Consider the following 17,576-nt stretch of genomic DNA (forward strand, 5'->3'; position numbering starts at 1 on the left):
TTAGGTGTGCATTAGTATGTATCGTTTGCCTTTGACAATTGGGGCCTATAAAATACCAGCTCTCGTATTTATTGTTGGACTTCGCAGTAGTAATGGTGGCATATATGCTGTTGAAGACGGTTGTAAAGGCTTTCCCTGTTTTCTTTCAATCTTCTGTCAGCACACTTCTGGCTGATTCACTCCTCTTTCCACCTCCAGTCTGAATCTCATTGAGTCACTCGAGCTGCGGAAGGTGAAGTGGACGTGTGGTGCTAAAAATAGGCAAACCTGCTTTGTGTGGGTGTTTTGCCACTTGAGCTCACCCACATAGCAGACTGGTTGCTTCCACCTTGTCTCGAGAGCTGTTTGAGTGAACGGGAGCAGTGGGAGGAGAGAGAAAATACTGGGACACCGGATCTGCTTATGTCCAAGCTGAATATTTAGTAGTGTTGCTTTATCAAATTATTTATCTTGACTCGTTCTGTATTTGCTGCTGGTCCCAAGGGGATATATTTGGGGACGGAAATGAGCTTCATACGAGCCCAAGAAGCATTTCTCTGGGATATGAAATGAGATACGTATGGAATCTGAGAACCTTGGGACTACCCTTTAGGCTGCATGTGTAAGCTGATCCAGGGTGCCGAGCAGAGGGATATTGTGTCCTGTTTATCCTGTTGACGCGTGTATTCTTAACTCAACATTCTCCAGGTAGCTGGGCACCATTCTAAAACTGTTTGCCACATCAGTATTGTGACATAAGGACAGCATTTTCATCCTTTGGTACCATCCTTTTCTTTGTTTTAGTAATTTCTGGATGTAAATGACTGCCTACAACTGTAATGTGTACACGTGAAACAACTTGTGCAGTGCAGTTGACCACACGAAGATTTTTAAACATTGGCACTGAGCTTAAAAGGAAGACGCTTCTGTTAGATTTGCGCTCGCCCTTGTCTCCGTGCACTGAAATCTACCTTCTTTTCCAGGGCGACCCTCACAGAGGATTACAGAGTGCCAGATGGGATGGTTGGTCTCGGTGAGTTTACGATGGGCTAATGTACAAGTGGAGTTTACATTTTTTTTTTCTCCAGTTTAATCCTCCCTGTACCCCTGAAGGCATCAACTCCAGTACCTCGCCCAAGTGAACTTCCTTCACGTGAGACCAGACAGCTCCTGTCCTGACTCCATTCCCAGACACGTGCACAATTCGATAGGGACCACTGGCTAGCGATTAGGAGCTTGGACCAAGTTTCCTGAGCCTGGGGAGGGCGGAGGTGAATTGTAATGTCCTGACTAGCACCCAGCTGGGATCGGCTGACTCAATGCATTGGACTTGGCATCGAGCGTGTTATATGCTGGCTTTACCAACTGAGCTATTGAGGGGATGTAGTTGGAAGTGGGGTTGAGGTGGGGTCACTGCACTCTAATTTGGCCTTTTCATGCATTTGATGACAGTTCTCATCATGCAATAGTGCTCGAGTTTCCCACTGAAGGGGCTATCTTACTGAGATTGGAGAATACTGGACTCTAGCGAGCTCACCTGTAGCTTTCAGCTTCACTATATTAACATTGGGAGCAGTGGAGATGCTGCAGTACCTTGAGACGTGAGGTATACAGTGTTTAATGTTTAAAAAGGGCGGTACATTTAAACTTGTTTGACTTTTAAAGTATGCATTATATATATATATATATTAGTGTGCCATGCAATGTTCCCTATAATATTTTTCCGGCCGCGCAGCCCATTCAAAAGTCTGCGCATGCGCGTTTTTTTTTCCAATCTAAAAGCCGGCTCACGGGACCCCTGAAGCGCTGCGCAGCTTAAAAGGGAGCAGTGGTAACCATGGTGTGGCTTACACCATGGCCTTTCCCCGGAGCATTCTAATTTCACCACCTGTTCTGCAGAAAAACACTCGATAGCTGTGAGATGTTGTCCCTGAGTTTCTGTGGGTTCACCTTCATTTGGGGTTTGCCTGAGGGCTTGGTGCATCCAGCTCGGCCCCATATTTATTGGAATGCTGCCTCTGCAGCCACAGTGGGAGGGGGGCAAGCTATGGACAGGTAGGTGAGTGAGCACTCGTTCCCAGTGTAACGGAAGCCCCAGTAACCGCAGGCTTCAATATTTAGTTGAATCAGCAGGTGGTAGTATTGGTCTATGTTTAAACCCGTAACTTGGCTGTGTTGTTGGTTTGGAGTATCGGGCCCCATTTTGTACGTTTTCTTCCAAAGTGAGAGGTCCCAGTTGAGCCGACCCTGTGCAGAGCGAGCTACTAATCCCTCCGAGCGCCCGCAAGTTTGTGAGGGGGTATTTGTCAGGCTTTTGATCTCTGATTGCTGTCCAAACTCTCCCAGAAGTGCTTTGAGCGTGCAGGTGGTATCTAACTATGTAGTTGCATCAGCCTCTCTTCGCCCCCCCCCCCCCCCCCCCAAATCCCTCAACACTCACCCTTCCAGTCTCACTGATGCAGAATGGTCACTTGGGCAAGATGCTGGAGGCCTCCCGCCATCTGTGGAACCCGTACAAGGGCATGCGTTGCCTTCAGGAGATGTGGGGTAAGGAGAGAATATTGGATGGGAGATGGTGGAGATTTTCCTGTGTGTGTGTGTGTGTGAGGGGTGTGGCTGTTTGCTGTCTAACGGTGGGGGTGGAATACTTTGGGGGCTCTGGCTACACTAGAATAGATATTGGTGTTTGACTTGTGTTTTATTTGTAACACGCATGTTCAGTTAATTTTATTTGGTAGTTTTAGACTGTAGCAAGCTGGTCGGATTTTGAAAGCTGCCACTAATGCACTGCTCTGTACTAGTGAGCGTGTGGAAGGTGCTCCGTGTACCCGTGTGCTGTACTGGGATGTCTGATCTGTTGCCACCTGCTGATGTGTACTCCTGCCCGATTTGTGAAATGTGGGTTTATTTTAGTTATAGGCAGAGGTGGGGAACAGATAAACCGAATACAGCAAGAGTCTGGGTGCAAAGTGCAGATTGCTCCAGGTATTGTAAGCTTTTAACTTGTTTTTTTTGTTTTACTTGAGTTCCAACTTTGACGCTCTACCCTGCAGTGTTTCTGTGACATTTAAAAGTGTATTGCGACCACGTGCATTGTTGCAAGTTGCAGTGAACCCATTTTCAGGGGTGAGATGTGAATTCTCGGGCCTGTTGTGTAATTTCTGGGTGTGGCATTCTTGCCAGTTGAATTGATGAATATGAACCAAGAAAATACAAATGCAGAACTGCTTGGATTAAATCACCGTCATTTGGGGTTTTCCCGAGGGCTTGGTGGATCCAGCTCGGCCCCATAGAGCAGCAGGTTCCAGGTTCGACTCGTGTGCCCTGCTGAGTAAGCTCGTTGAGCTTGGGCAGCAGCTCGTGCACCAGTCAAACTCGGCATCTCATTAAAGCACGGGAGGTGGTCGGCCAGGGTTCCAGTTCTTGACAGCTATCCCGTGTTTTTTGCTTTGGAACAGATGTCCAGCAAGGACACAATTTGGCCCAATTGCGCCTTCGACGGTCAACTAACCCACCAATACTTACCGCCGTGGTTTTGTGAAAAGCGATCACTTGGATGAGATACCAGCAAGCTTATCAGCCATGTCCCCGATGAAACATGGCTGATAATCAAAGAAACATTCTTCCAAAATAAAACTTGAGCGGTGGAGATGTCCGTCTCCGTTGACATTGGATCCCCGATACTGTAATTCGATCACAAACTGAGAAAGCAATGTCCGAAGCCAAGACTCCACCGTCACCCTGCTCTTTACTTCCGCAGAAGTAAGCATGGTTCCCCCCCACCCCACAGCCTCCTGTCCTTTAACAGAAGGAACATTCCTTGAGAATTGTGAGGGGGGACAAAGGGAAACTCGTCAATCCCACTCGGGCCTGATTCACGTGGCAGGGTGCCGGGGTGGAGACGGTTTGGTGACCCGAGTCGCAGGGCAGTTACTTGGCCGGGCTCCTCACTGCGTTTTGTGCTTGCGGCCATCGCTGACATGCCTTAAAAAAGATCTGGTCCCAACAGCTTGTGTTGATACAAATCGAAATAAATTGTGATTTTCTTTTTTTGTTTTCTTCCTTCCCTAGGGCCAAATTGTGATGGTGAGTACAACTGCATTTTGCACTCTTTAATTTGTGGCATAACATGCACGCTTTCCCATTGTAGCGTCCCCTTTTTTCTGAATTGATGATTTTAGCTCGCAGTATAACACTCTTTAGTTGTGTGTTTGCAACCGTTTTTTTTTAAGTCAATCTGGATCCCAGTATGGTCACAGCAAAAATGTGATCGATTCCACCCCCGCCCCCAAAGGTGGTGCTGCTGGTTGAAAGTGTGGGATGGTTGGTACATCTTTCGAAGCAGAGCACAGATCAGCTGCTACCTCTCCGAAAATATAGCTTCACTCCATCGGAAGTCCTGATGAGGTATTAAGTTTCTCGTACAGGAAAGGATGAACAGGCTGGGTCTCTATCCTCTTGAAAAGAGAAGGCTGAGGAGTGACCTAATTGAGGTCTTTTAAAATGATGAATGGTTTTGATAGAGTGGATACGGAGAGTGTTTGTGGGGAAGAGCATAACTAGAGGCCATCAATATAAGATAGTCATCAAGAAATCCAATAGGGAATTCAGGAGAAACTTCTTTACCCAGAGAGGGGTGAGAATGTGGAACTCGCTGCCACAGGGAGTGGTTGAGGCGAATAGTATCGATGTATTTAGCGGAGGCTGGACAAGTATATGGGGGAGAAGGGAATAGAGGGTTATGCTGATAGATTTAGATGAGGAAAGACAGGAGGAGGCTCGAGTGGAGCATAAACGCCGGCATGGACTGGTTGGGCCGAATGGCCTGTTTCTGTGCCGTATATCCGATGTAATCTGATATACTCCAGGAAGAACGATGGTTTTTGTTGGCCTTTAACTGTTTCATGCTCCACTCTTAAAACATCTTCCTGTTTAACAATGGAAGTGCTACATTATTTCTGGTGTTATTGTGGAGAAATATTAATCTTGTAAAATTAATGACTTTTGTCTGGCTGCAAAAAGGCCTTGTTCTACTTTTCAATCTTGTGGTTATGGAGGTTTATACTGTTGCACGCACAGCAAACTAGCAGAATTTGTTCCAGTAAATTATTTGAGTGAAAACGTCTTGAGGGGCTGTTCATTTTGTTTTTCTTCCTTGAGGTCCTGAATCATGTTTGTGTTGGGAACTTGCTCTTTAAATACACCTAACTCAACATTGTTTTCTCCCAGAAAGTGGAGGTATGCCAGAACGATGCGTCTCATTGACTGGGAATTCAGAGTCAATTCAGTAAGTACAAATGTCCCAGTTACTGCCGACAATGATGGGCTGGACGGTAGTGTAGTAAGCCAGTATCTGGTAATGAGGCAGTGCCTCTGTCCATGTCTCTCACCTTTATATTGAGTAGCATGTTGTGTTGGGTTTAGACCGTATTCATTCAAAGTAGTACAATTGGCCAGTCGGTTCTCATGGTTTGGTTGAGCAATTTGGAGTTCCCTTCCCAAGGCCGCCTTGTCTTAATCGAGTTGTATTGATGAACTGGTGAGAGTTGTATCGATGAGAGTATCTGTTTTCCTTTTTAAATCCTAGTCTTCAGTAGAATGCTTTGGTCTTTAACAGTGGCTGAAATAGCAAGGGGGTGAAGGCTGGAGGGCGAAAGATGAGAACACCCTCGGGAGTGTACATTCATAGGTGGCTCCGAGAAGCTATATTTGTTCGTCTCTCCTGTGGCATGTTGGATTCACCAAGCATTTTGGTGATTAGTCCACTCTCCACGGTCTGGAACACAAATGGAAATCTTCGAGAGCTTGTCTCAAGTGTTATGGTCGTCACTTTTCCTGCAAAGCCTACATTCCAGGACTGGAATATCCGAGCCCTGTTTGGATGGCTGCAGAGAAAACCTGTCTCGCTTAGTTTCAGTACGGTTCAAAGTCATCGGGAACCCTGATTGGAGCTCCCCAACGGTTGGGATTGGAGCAGAAGTCAATATGTTGCCTCGTGCCACCTATTGTATGATGGGATCAAGCAGAATACTGTTCCCGATGTTGGGGAAGTCCAGAACCAGCGGACATAGTCTAAGGATAAGGGGTAAGCCATTTCGGACTGAGATGAGGAGAAACTTCTTCACTTAGAGTTGTTAACCTGTGGAATTCCCTACCGCAGAGAGTTGTTGAGGCCAGTTCATTGGACGTATTCAAGAGGGAGTTAGATATGGCCCTTACGGCTAAAGGGATCAAGGGGTATGGCGAGAAAGCAGGAAAGGGGTACTGAGGTGAATGATCAGCCATGATCTTATTGAATGGTGGCGCAGACTCGAAGGGCCGAATGGCCTACTGCACCTAATTTCTATGTAAATATCCATGGATGGGTTGCTTTAAACTTCCAGCTTCCTTTGTAATGTAGAGTGAGGAAATGTTGGCCGGAAATAAAAACAGTGCTTGTGATGCGATTTGCATTTGTGTGCGTTGTATTTTCAGGACAGCGAAAATGCTGCTGGACGAGATCGTGTCCCGGGGCCGAGGTGGACCTCCCGGCCAGCCCCACGATACGACAAACGGCCAAAATGGATCCATTCAGGAGATCGTGATTCCAGCAGGGAAGGCTGGACTCATTATCGGAAAGGGAGGAGAGACCATCAAACAACTTCAGGTACAAGGGGGGAGAGCAAAAGGGAGCATAATGGGTCAAAAATCCAGATGGTCTGTCTCATTGAAGCCAGTCTAAAGGTTAACTTTAGTCAATAGATTAAATCCAAGTTCCCAGGTAGAATGGCTTGTGGCCCTAACTGTGGGTAACCTTGGTGTCCATTCAAACAGGAACATGGTTATGATCACTAAGTTTGTCGTCTTTCACACCTCGTTCCATTCAGCTAATTATATTCAAAAGGGAGTTAGATGTGGCCCTTACGGCTAAAGGGATCAAGGGGTATGGAGAGAAAGCAGGAAAGAGGTACTGAAGTTGCATTAGCAGCCATGATCTTGAATGGTGGTGCAGGCTCAAAAGGGCCGAATGGTCTACTGCACCTATTTTCTATGTTTCTAAAGTCCAAAACCTGAAAACCAGTTAAGGCAAGTGGTTTGTTTGAATGAATTGTGACTGCAGAAGCCAGGAGCTCAGCTGCCCCATGGACCTCTGATATTTACACAGCAAATCACCAATTATTGACATTTGTGGTGGTTGTGGGAGGCAGGGTGTTTAACTTGTAGATTCTGAAAGGTATAGGGAAATGTTGGTCTGTTTAACGTGGTCACAGATTCTACAAGAAGCCTCTGTCCCAAATGTGGAGGGAGGGTGGGTGAAAATACAGTTCAGATTTAACTACTTTACACAGCGGGCGGTGAATGTATGGAAAGGGCTGCCACAGAAGGCTGGCCAGCTCGAAAGAGAGTGAGTTGGATTAAGTAGCTAGTGAAAAGTTTGAGGGGGTTTGGTCAGTAATGGGAGCATGCAGCTAGATGATCCCATCTCCAGTCCTATATTGTGCTCGAGCAAACCACTCGTTCTAACCATCAATGCAGTCTTAAATTTAGCAGATTAATTGTCTGTTTTCTAACAACATATATTTTAGCAAAAACCATTTTTTGAACAAATGGCTATGATATCTCTGGTTTGCAGACAGTGTGGTGCATGATAGGACATGGGGTTATGCTGCACTTTATTAATTATTAATTGTGGGAAGGCACTGAATTACTGAAGAAAAATGGTGCTGACATTGTAGAATATGTTTTATTAGTCTGTAACCTGCTGCTTGAAGTGCAACTAGAGAAATTTGTGATTAACTTTGGAGTCTGCCGTTTTTTCGACGTGATAGTTTGCGTTCCACGTTTTATGGACGGGGAGCTGACTCGTATTATTTTTCCTTCCCTCATTCTAAAGGATCTGTCATTTCTTTTGTAAACAGGAGCGTGCTGGAGTGAAGATGATTTTAATCCAAGATGGTTCACAAAATGCTAATGTAGATAAACCGCTCCGAATTATCGGTGATCCTTTTAAAGTACAGGTATGAGCTTGCTTGTATCTCTGAATTCAAATTGTAGATTATCACCACCTCTTATCTGCCTCCTGCCCCTCTTGCAGCATGCCTCGTGTCAATAGCCACCTCTACTACTAACGGGTCACATAGAATATCTTGCTCTCCTAATTCTTCCCTAGGTATTCCTTGGGGGGAATCTAAGGCCATCCCCTACCAAACCTTTACTCTTTCCCCCCCACCCCCCCACCCCCCCCCCCCCCCCCAAATCCTGGCCGTTCCCCATGGCATGGCCCCATCGTCAGCCTCTCAAGTCCAAAAAGGGCAGATACAAATGAATCGAAGACATGACTGGTTTTCCCATCCTTCCCCAGATCTGGCTGGTCCACATCAAGCATATACTCGGGCCTCACTTTCCACTGCCAGCCCCCACCCACTGCTCCAGGGTCACCTTGGAGAGCAAAGATCTATCCCTGGTTGCTTTCTCCAAGACCAACTGTCCGTTTAAACCCCTAGGCCCCCCGACCTTGACCAAGCGGGAGAAGCTTGTGTTCTTCTGTCAGTGAAGATTGAGACCAGCTGTCCCTGCTGCTTTCCCTCTTCCACCCAACCAAACCTCCCCTGCAGCCCGGATACTCAACCTTCTCTAGTGTCTCTGCCATTTCCCCCCCATGCCCTGAGACACACCATCTTTTCCCTTAACTCTATTAGCACTAAACTGCTGTCCACCTAACTACACAACCAGCTCCCTGCTCTCGCCACTGTGCAGCTCCTCTCCTGTTGGCACCATCATTGGCGGCTGTGCCATCAGCAGCCTGCACAGCTCGCTCTTGAAGCCCTTCCCTCAACCTCTCTGCCTCTCCACTTCCCTTTCCTCCTTTTAAGATCTTTATTACAATTCTCTCCATCGATCGAACTTTGGCTTGCCGTCTATTTTTTGTCTGATCCCGCCTCCTGGGGCTTTTTTCTATGTTGAAGGCGCTCTGCAAAGGCAAGTTTTAAAAATGAAGTCTTTGCCCGAGTAGCTGCCTGACACCAGCGACTCACTGTCCAACCACCACTGGCTTGTAAGCGTCCAGGGTCACTGGAGGGTTCAACAAAATCGAAGCGGTGGTTGCAGAATCTTCAGGTCACAGCTCACTGACGTGCGTGCTCGCGTGGTGAGCGGCACAGTCGGGAGATCTGAGCAATGTTTCCGTAAAGCTGCACGCTCGCACAGCGCTCCAGGGGAGATGGCTTTTACATTGAGAAAACCGCGTGCACACTGACCTTTGAATGGGCTGCACAGCCTGTTAAAGGGCCCCCCCACACGGCCCAAAAGAAATTGCAGGGAACATTGGGTATGAGCACAAGGATGTTTAACGCAGCTCGAAGTTGCCAACATTTATCAAAGCGTTTCTTTTGATACGTTTGGGCTAATATGAATAAATCGGAGGTGAAAGAATGATTCAGTAATCTCCCTGTGCCGCCCAGTTCTGGGGTCCAGCTGTCGTTAGCAGTGTGCATCTTCTGCTTTGAATTGCAGTGTCTTGTTACATTATCGGGTTAACTTTCTTTGCTTATGTTATTGCAGCAAGCACGAGACATGGTGATGGAGATCCTGCACGATCGTGACCAGGGAGGATTTGGGGACAGGAATGAGTTCGGCAACCGGGGCGGAGCTGGTGGAGTTGGTGGATTAGATGTAAGTGTCAATCTTTATTTTTCTTTGTTCACTTGAATTCTTTTGGAAGTATTTAATTTTTACTAAATTCAGTGGGGCTTCCACAATTGATCAGCTGACGAGTTTCTATTCTGGTTTCTGAAGGAAGCCAAGTGCCTGAAACGGTGTGTAGCAAAGTGACTTTGCTGTAATTTTGTAAAAATGGGTGTGTGCACATCCTTTTCCCGATTCCCAACTCTTGGAGCATTTCTCCCTCCCTCTCTCAAGATAGCTCACTCTTGCTGGGGTGCGGTTTAATGGGTGCCAGGACCTTGATCAAATCTCCCTGAGACACTTCTGGCAGCCTGTTCAGTCATGGAGGTCACTCACGGCAGCTGAGCCCAAAGCTATCCTTGCCTGTCTACGCTCTGCAGAGCACAGTCACTGGGGCAGTGCTGGAAAGCTGAAGCACTGGCTTATTTTCTCCTTCCTAAAGGAAGGATATACTTGCCATAGCCCTCTGGGGCAGAGATTTCCACCAGAACGAAGGTTCACCAGACTGATTCCTGAGATAGGGGGAGTGTCCTATGAGGAGAGATTGAGCAGACTAGGCCTATATTCTCGAGTTTAGAAGAATGAGAGGTGATCTCTTTGAAACATACAGAATTCTTACAGGGCTTGACAGGGTAGATGCAGGGAGGATGTTTCCCCCGGGCTGGGGAGTCTAGAACCAGGGGTCACAGTCTCAGGATAAGGGGTTGGCCATTTAGGGCTGAGAATGGGAGAAATTTCTTCACTCAGAGGGTGGTGAATCTTTGGATTCAGAGGGCTGTGGAGTCTCAGTCGTTGAGTATATTCAAGACACAGATGGATAGATTTTTGGATATTAAGGGATTTGGGGACAGTGCAGGAAAGTGGAGTTGGTAGAAGATCAGCCATGATCTTATTGAATGGTGGAGCAGGCTTGAGGGCCGAATGGCCTGTTTCCGTGCTGCATATTCTATTTATATAACATAGAGCACATGTTTATCTTCTGTGCCCTTTGTTGATTCTGCTGACCAGTTGATGAAGGCTTGGCAGTGCTGGAAGTTGCAGATTCTGTGTGCAATTGTCCAGGGGCTACCCAGCTTCAGTGTTGAGTGGCCTAATCCACACACGTGGCCTTGTTCAGTTGGGATTTGCATATGAATGAACAGAAGCTTTCCCTCTCCTCACATTCACTGCCTTCGGAGCAATTCAGGTTTTTTACATCTGTATGTGTCCGCTTCATTATAACGGATATAATGGTTTCCTCGACATAAAGTGCTTTTGTAAATAGAAGGAATATTCCTTGGGTTTTTTGTTTTGTTCCTTGCCCTCCCTCCCTCCCCAGATGTTCTGAGCCTTCACCCCCTGGTGGTGCATTCCTTTCCCCCCTCCCTCAGCCACAGCGGCCCAGCTGCGATCGGTGTCCCTGAAATCTGACTACTCGTGCCTTGATACTGCCTGCTGGCCCATGCTGCTTTAGTCCTGCTCTCTGAAACCCCACAGGACCTAGCCTGGTCGGATTGCAGTGGTGCAGTAGAGGAGGTTTAACGAAAACGAGCATAAGTTACTGAATAACTTATTTAAGCCTTGGTGCATTGACGGAGGAGATTAGATGAACCGTTAAACATATTGAGCTGGTTCTGCCTTTCTATTTTGGAGCATGTCAGACCATGCGTCTGAGCTGCTTTCTCCTTCCTCCCCCATTTGAACTGACCTTGTGTGTAGCCTGGGAGGTGTGAGCTCCGTCAGTGTGACTGTCCGCAGCCTGTGTCAGTGAGGGCTCGTTGAGCTTTCCTCTTCCATTTTATATTTGATTTTTTGGGTGGAATTGGGATTTCTTTTTGCTTTGCGGCTAATGTTGTACAATTCCCATCTGAAGGCTAAATGGAGAATTAATCAACAACAAAGAGTTGCAGATTGCAATTTTCGTTGTGGTTAGTTGGCACCTTGTGTGATCCCCGGGGTCTCCAGTGGGGGAAGGTGTGCACATCAGGACCAGTTTACATGGGCAGTTTCCATTCTAAATGTTGACTTCTGGATTTGTGGGGGCAAATGTTGATGGGTGCTGCGTGCAGATGAGAGACTGTTGATATATAGACGGGCGTTGTGACCTTTATGTACAGTCTTTTAAACTCCAGATACCAGTGCCACGGCATTCGGTAGGAATTGTGATCGGACGAAGTGGAGAAATGATCAAGAAAATCCAGAATGATGCAGGAGTGCGAATACAGTTCAAACCAGGTCAGTCCCTCCCAGTGCATGCATTGCGTGTCCGGCGCACAAGCAAAGCGTGGATCCCAGGGTGCGCAGTGCGCAGTTTCCCCTGATTGCGCGAAGCAGCACGGTGTGGCTGGAGTCCACTCCAACGTGAAATGTCACGTGTCGCATGAGGTAGTCGATTGGAGCGAGCAACCTTTGCAAAATCACTCAGGGGCCCCCCTCCCCCCCCCCCCCCCCACACATTGGCACCCAGAGTAAATCTTTCTGTTGGTCCAGCACGCTGCGAGCTCCCTGGTGCACTGCCATGAGAGCTGCTGGATCCAAGGCAGAATTCCCGGCTGCAGCGCTGCCTGGTAGATCGTGCTGCACGGAGGCACAGCAATGTATCCAACTTCCCCACTCGTATTCCATGTCGATGCTTTGGGCTGATCAAGAGCACCCGAAGGTGCAACTGCTTCCTGTTATTTTCTTGTCTGGTGGCATGCTTTTATATATATATTATATTTATATAATATATATATATATATTTTTTTTTTGCTTTCTTCCCTTCCCCCAGCTTCATGACTGGGAGCTGAAGGTTAATCATCAGCAGATGTCTTCAATTTAACAAGAAGCCTTCCTGGTTTTTACTGCGAGTTTTGCTGTGCCTTGTGTTTTTAAGCCGTTGATCCCGAAGCTGTTGGTTGCAGAGTAAATCCAGCAGTCGGGCCCAGCGAGTTTCCTCTTCATGGCCGCAGGCTTGTTCCCATCTCGCCTGCGCCGCGGATCGTAAACGGGGGCAGAGGGCGGGCGTTGGGGTTTGCGGGTGCTCTTCCGCAGCTTGTGGCTAGTTCGATCACTATCCGGGAACAGATTGCCCCCCTCGGCCAGGAATGACGTGTGGAGAGATTTAATGGACCCCCCCACCCCCCCCCCCAAAAAAAAAGCCCAAACCATGATGTTTATGGTCTGGTCTGCGCAAAGTTGATGTGGCGTGATGAACATTGCACTCATGGGTTGAAATTAAATCTCTGGCCAGTAATGAGGGTATACGTGACAACATCAGCACTCGACATCCCCTTGCTGTCTGGAAGTAAATATTTGTTTTTAATTTTTTGCAAAATTGGATTCCTTGTTTCAGGTGCTGTCTTCCCTTTGGACTAGATTTCTGTAATGCACGCTGCAGCTGCTCTGGAACTGCTAACTTTCATCTTTCAATAAAGTCCTTTTTCCTTTTTTCATCCCGTAGATGATGGGTCTACGCCAGATAAGATAGCGCATGTAATGGGGCCTCCAGAGAGATGCCAGCATGCCGCACAAATAATTACTGACCTTCTGCAGAACGTGCGGGTATGGAGTGGACTTTTGTTCTCGCTTTCTTCCTTACTGATTTTCTCCCCCTTCCCTCTCCACTCCCGAAGGAGGCGAGTGTTCCGTGGATAGTGGTGGCCTCTAGTTATTTGCCTGTTTTTGAAAAGGAGGGGGAGGCATCACAGCAGAGAGCCCCTGCTTGATCCAGCGTCCGTGCAGGCACTGGAAGCCGCAGTGCCGTGCTGCGCCGCGACTGGGATCAGGAGTGAGTGCTGCAAACTCGATCTGCAGTCCGAAACTTTGGGAAATCGCCCTGGGATTGCAGAGGATCGTTGCAGTGAACTCAGTGCTGTGAAACCTGCTGTACAAGCTGCTCCTTTGTGCATGTTTCATCCTTTACGCATGTACATTCGTAAATGTATACCATTCTGCAGTTAAAATCTAATCGGCCAGGCAACTGGACGGGGGCTGCCTGGCATTTTGGGGGGGGTGGGGTGTCGACGTGTTGAGTAATACAGGTGGCAGCACGCCCCACAAAGTCCTGAGATCTGGACCGGAATCCAGCTCTGAGAAACGGGGCGAGAGTTGTCTGTCCACTTGTGTTCCACGTGGATGTGATGGTTTCAGTTCAGGAATCACTTGAAGAAAGTGGCAACCTTGTTGACTGGTGAGAAGGATATGTGTGGGGACAATTATGACTGGTGTGAGGAGTGTTTTTGAGGTCAGGCTCCCTCACCTCTTCAGCACCCCAAAAATAAATAGAAAACTAGCTAATAATCAGCTGTTGAATGGTGAATAAGAGTACAAATCTTTGGCTGTTTAAGTAAAGTAAACCCATATACAATTTGAGCAAAATCTGAATGAATAGCAAATATTTTGGGATTAATAAAGCACAAGTCAAGATGCATTGTTGTTGAGTTTGCTGGTTTGAGGATGGTCTGAGCTTGTGTTGAAAGGTGAAGAGTTCAGTAATCTGTTGTCGTAATGCATCTTTCACCATCCCCACACCATGCAAGGTGATAAACACTAGCTTGGAAATACTCGGCAGCTCAGGCAGTATCTGTGGAGAGGAAGGGAGGTTAACGTTTTGGATCAATGGACCTTTTGTCACCCTGAAGCATTAACCGTACTCTCTCCACACATGCTGACTGACCCGAGAGTTGTCAGCATTTTCTGTGCCTATTTCAGATTTCTAGTATTTTGCTTTTTGTTTGACCGTGCAAGGTGATGCTAAAATGCATGCTTAAACATGTTTGTTTTTTGTGTGAACCATGGGTGACTTGTGCAGCCATCCAATGACTATTTCCAGGTGTCCCTCCATCCTTCCATGCAAGAGGTCGGGTGTATTTAGCGTGGAGTGACACGCCCACAGCTTGCTTTGCCCCCTCCCATGTCCTCCCCTCCTGTGAAGGCCCTGACTCGTGTTGGATCCGTTCCCTCGCTGGCTGTTGGCATCTCTCCTTCCTGTGCATTTTCCAACAGTGTCCTGGCAAGTGGTATGAAAGGGACATGTGCCTGATCTGATTCTGCACTGAGGGCCAGTTGTAGTGTCTGTTCTTCTCTCTTCACCCACCCCCCTCCCCCCCCCCCCCCCCCCACCAGACCCAACAACTAAATATGCCGTGTGTCGTTTAGTACCATTCTGCCCAGCAAATTCACCAGCTGTGCCCCCCCCCACTGCGAAAACTTGGATGCTTTTTGGCAGCTAGGAAAAGATGAATTCATCGCACCAGTTGGACACTTACTCTTTCTCTCTCACTCTCTCTCTCTTTTTCTCTCTCTCTCTCTCTTTTTCTCTCTCTCACTCTTTCTTTCTCTCTCTCACTTTCTCTCTCTCACTCTTTCTCTCTCTCTCACTCTTTCTCTCTCTCTCACTCTTTCTCTCTCTTCTCTCACTCTTTCTCTCACTCTTTCTCTCACTCTTTCTCACTCTCACTCTTTCTCTCTCTCACTCTCCTCACCCCCAATTATTATTGGACGGAAAGCCTGGGGAAACAGGCAGAGGGAGGCGATGAGGGCAGTGCAAATCTGCAATTCTCTTCCCCCCTCCCCCCAAAAAAGGCTGTGCATGCTGGGACACTTCAACCGTTCCATGACTGAGATCTATTTATTGTAAGTTTAAGGGTGTAGAGGGACGTGGATCAGGGGCGGGTGGTGATCATGATCTGATTGAATGGCGGAGAGGGGCCAAATGGTGGCTTCCTGCTCCTAGAACGAGTCTATTCACACGGAAACAATCAACAATCTGAGATCCAGCTGCTGTTGGGCACCGTTTCAGGTGCACAGGCCTGTGGAAAGCACCGATAACTCTGGGTGGAGAACAGTTGTCTCCCAAGTTCAATCCATTTTAGGTTTGCTGCTTGTGTGAAGAGTTGGATTGTGCTGCAGTGGGAGCAGCAAACAGCTTTTTATGTTCAGTTTCACAGCCGAGCTCTCGAACCAGCAGCTTCCTGCTCGGGGGGGGAGTAGCTGCTCCCGGTGGATCTGAATTCTCACGGGTGGGTCTGGACGTTGATGCATTCGCTGACTTGCTGTGTTGTAAACTGTGTGTGTGCTTGTGCAGGCTGGTCCACCCGGTCCCCCAGGGCCAGGAATGCCTGGTCCCGGCCGAGGAAGGGGAAGGGGACAAGGCTCGTGGGGGATGGGGCCTCCTGGAGGAGAGATGGCTTTCTCGGTCCCCAGCCACAAGTGTGGCTTGGTTATCGGCAGAGGTAAGTTATTGAGGCAGTGGCTGTTTATGTCTTGACATCTTTTACTGCGTGCATTATATTTGTGGGTGTATCTGTGCTGTTCCCCCCCCCCCCCCTCCCCCTTCCCCGCACCCCACCCCACCGGTGTGGTTTGTCGCTCAAGTTACTGGTTTGATTTTATCCCATTATTTTCTCTGCGTGTCAGGAGGCTGGCCAACTGTGTGGTGTACCCCTACCCAGTTGGAGTCTGCCCTTGCCCAGCATTCACTTGACTGGATTGTTGGATAGCGATCACAGTGGGAGGACTGGATTCTTCCCTGCCGCTAACCCGGGGGGTGGGGTGGGGGGGCGAGGGGTGATGATGTGCGATGTGGCTGTTTGTAGCCGCCCTGGTTGACCTTATTCATCCTGCCATAATTGGGGTTGAGCCTCGGAGCTAACATATGAATAATGACAGACGGGTGAAGACCCTCTGGTCTATTGGGCCTGTCTTACACAATTGTGATACCTTGTGCAACACGTTAAACAAGCTCCGTACCCCACAAAACCATGGGATCTCCTGGGAGAGGCAAAATAATGACGAGTCCAGGCCAATTTGGGGAAACGATCTGGGAAATTCCTCTCCGACCCATCTAGGCGATTGAAACTAGTCCAGGAGATCACTCCGGCCCTGAATTCCTTGCCGTACCTACCTTTTGTGCGAGGTGATATCTGCCCCAGCCAGAAACAGGTTCTGCTCTCGCTTGAAGGAATTCAGAGAACCAGTGTCCACCACACGAGGCGGCAGCGTGTTCCAGAGGTCCACTATTCTCTGGGAGCAGAACTACCTCCTGACATCGAACCTCGATCTGACCTTGCACAACTTAAATTGTGACTCCACTTCAGTGTATTGCCTCTGTTGGACTGGTGCTTTGCATTCACGTCCGATGCCTTGTTGCATCAGTGGATCTCCAACCCAACCGGCTTCCCCCTTCCCCATTCCTGTCCCTGCGATCGAGTTTCCAGATTTCATTGCAGGTTATGTATAAGCTTTAAAATTGACAGTTTGGGTAAAAAGAAGTCCTTTTCCCCCCTTGTATAAGATTGAGGGGGCTTGACAAGATGGATGCAGAGAGGATTTTTCCATTGATAGGGGAGACTAGAACGAAGGGGCATTTAAAACTGAGATGAGGAGAAATTTCTTCTGAGGGCTGTCGAGCTGTGGAAGCTGGGACATTGAATAAATTTAAGACAGAGATGGACAGTTTCTTAACCGTTATGGGAATAAGGGGTTATGGGGAACGGGCAGAGAAGTGGACTTGAGTCCATGATCGTATTAAATGGCGGAGCAGGCTCGAGGGGCCGTATGGCCGCCTCCTGCTCCTATTTATGTTCTTTGTGTTGTGATTGATTGGGTGATGGAGTTTCTGGCTGAACGGAGGTCCATTGCTTGAACTTTGCAGGTGGGGAGAACGTGAAGGCAATAAACCAACAGACGGGGGCATTTGTGGAGTTGCAGAGACAGCCCCCTCCCAATGGCGATCCCAACTTCAAACTCTTCACCATCCGGGGCTCGCCTCAACAGATCGACCATGCCAAGCAGCTCATTGAGGAAAAGATTGAGGTAACTTCACCTCCGCCTTAAGGGCTTCCATCATTTTTTTAAACTCTGACTGTAAACAGGCCCTCTTGAGTTTGCAGAAATCAACGTAAATTATTCCTGCTATGTGTATTAAGCTTAATGAATTCAGACAGAGATTCTGTACATGCTCCCCAATTCGA

At 48.0% G+C, this 17,576-nt stretch overlaps 1 protein-coding gene across 8 annotated transcripts in view; it reads left to right on the plus strand.

Annotated features, from left to right (window-relative positions):
• khsrp (KH-type splicing regulatory protein) overlaps nucleotides 1-17,576 on the plus strand; it is a 55,977-nt gene that overhangs the window by 27,726 nt on the left and 10,675 nt on the right. For 4 of the 8 annotated variants that reach the window (XM_070867160.1, XM_070867153.1, XM_070867155.1 and 1 more), the window contains 11 exons: nucleotides 963-1,012; nucleotides 2,893-2,964; nucleotides 4,051-4,065; nucleotides 5,209-5,266; nucleotides 6,454-6,625; nucleotides 7,878-7,976; nucleotides 9,520-9,630; nucleotides 11,739-11,856; nucleotides 13,064-13,164; nucleotides 15,689-15,836; nucleotides 17,258-17,418. In XM_070867160.1, coding sequence (XP_070723261.1) covers nucleotides 963-1,012; nucleotides 2,893-2,964; nucleotides 4,051-4,065; nucleotides 5,209-5,266; nucleotides 6,454-6,625; nucleotides 7,878-7,976; nucleotides 9,520-9,630; nucleotides 11,739-11,856; nucleotides 13,064-13,164; nucleotides 15,689-15,836; nucleotides 17,258-17,418 — 1,105 coding nt within the window. The remainder of the gene's footprint in view (nucleotides 1-962; nucleotides 1,013-2,892; nucleotides 2,965-4,050; nucleotides 4,066-5,208; nucleotides 5,267-6,453; nucleotides 6,626-7,877; nucleotides 7,977-9,519; nucleotides 9,631-11,738; nucleotides 11,857-13,063; nucleotides 13,165-15,688; nucleotides 15,837-17,257; nucleotides 17,419-17,576) is intronic. The other 4 variants (XM_070867154.1, XM_070867157.1, XM_070867158.1 and 1 more) reach the window with 2 other exon arrangements.

This window comes from Pristiophorus japonicus, chromosome 24 (genome assembly GCF_044704955.1).
Source record: "Pristiophorus japonicus isolate sPriJap1 chromosome 24, sPriJap1.hap1, whole genome shotgun sequence".
In the NCBI taxonomy this organism is placed as follows: Eukaryota; Metazoa; Chordata; class Chondrichthyes; family Pristiophoridae; genus Pristiophorus; species Pristiophorus japonicus.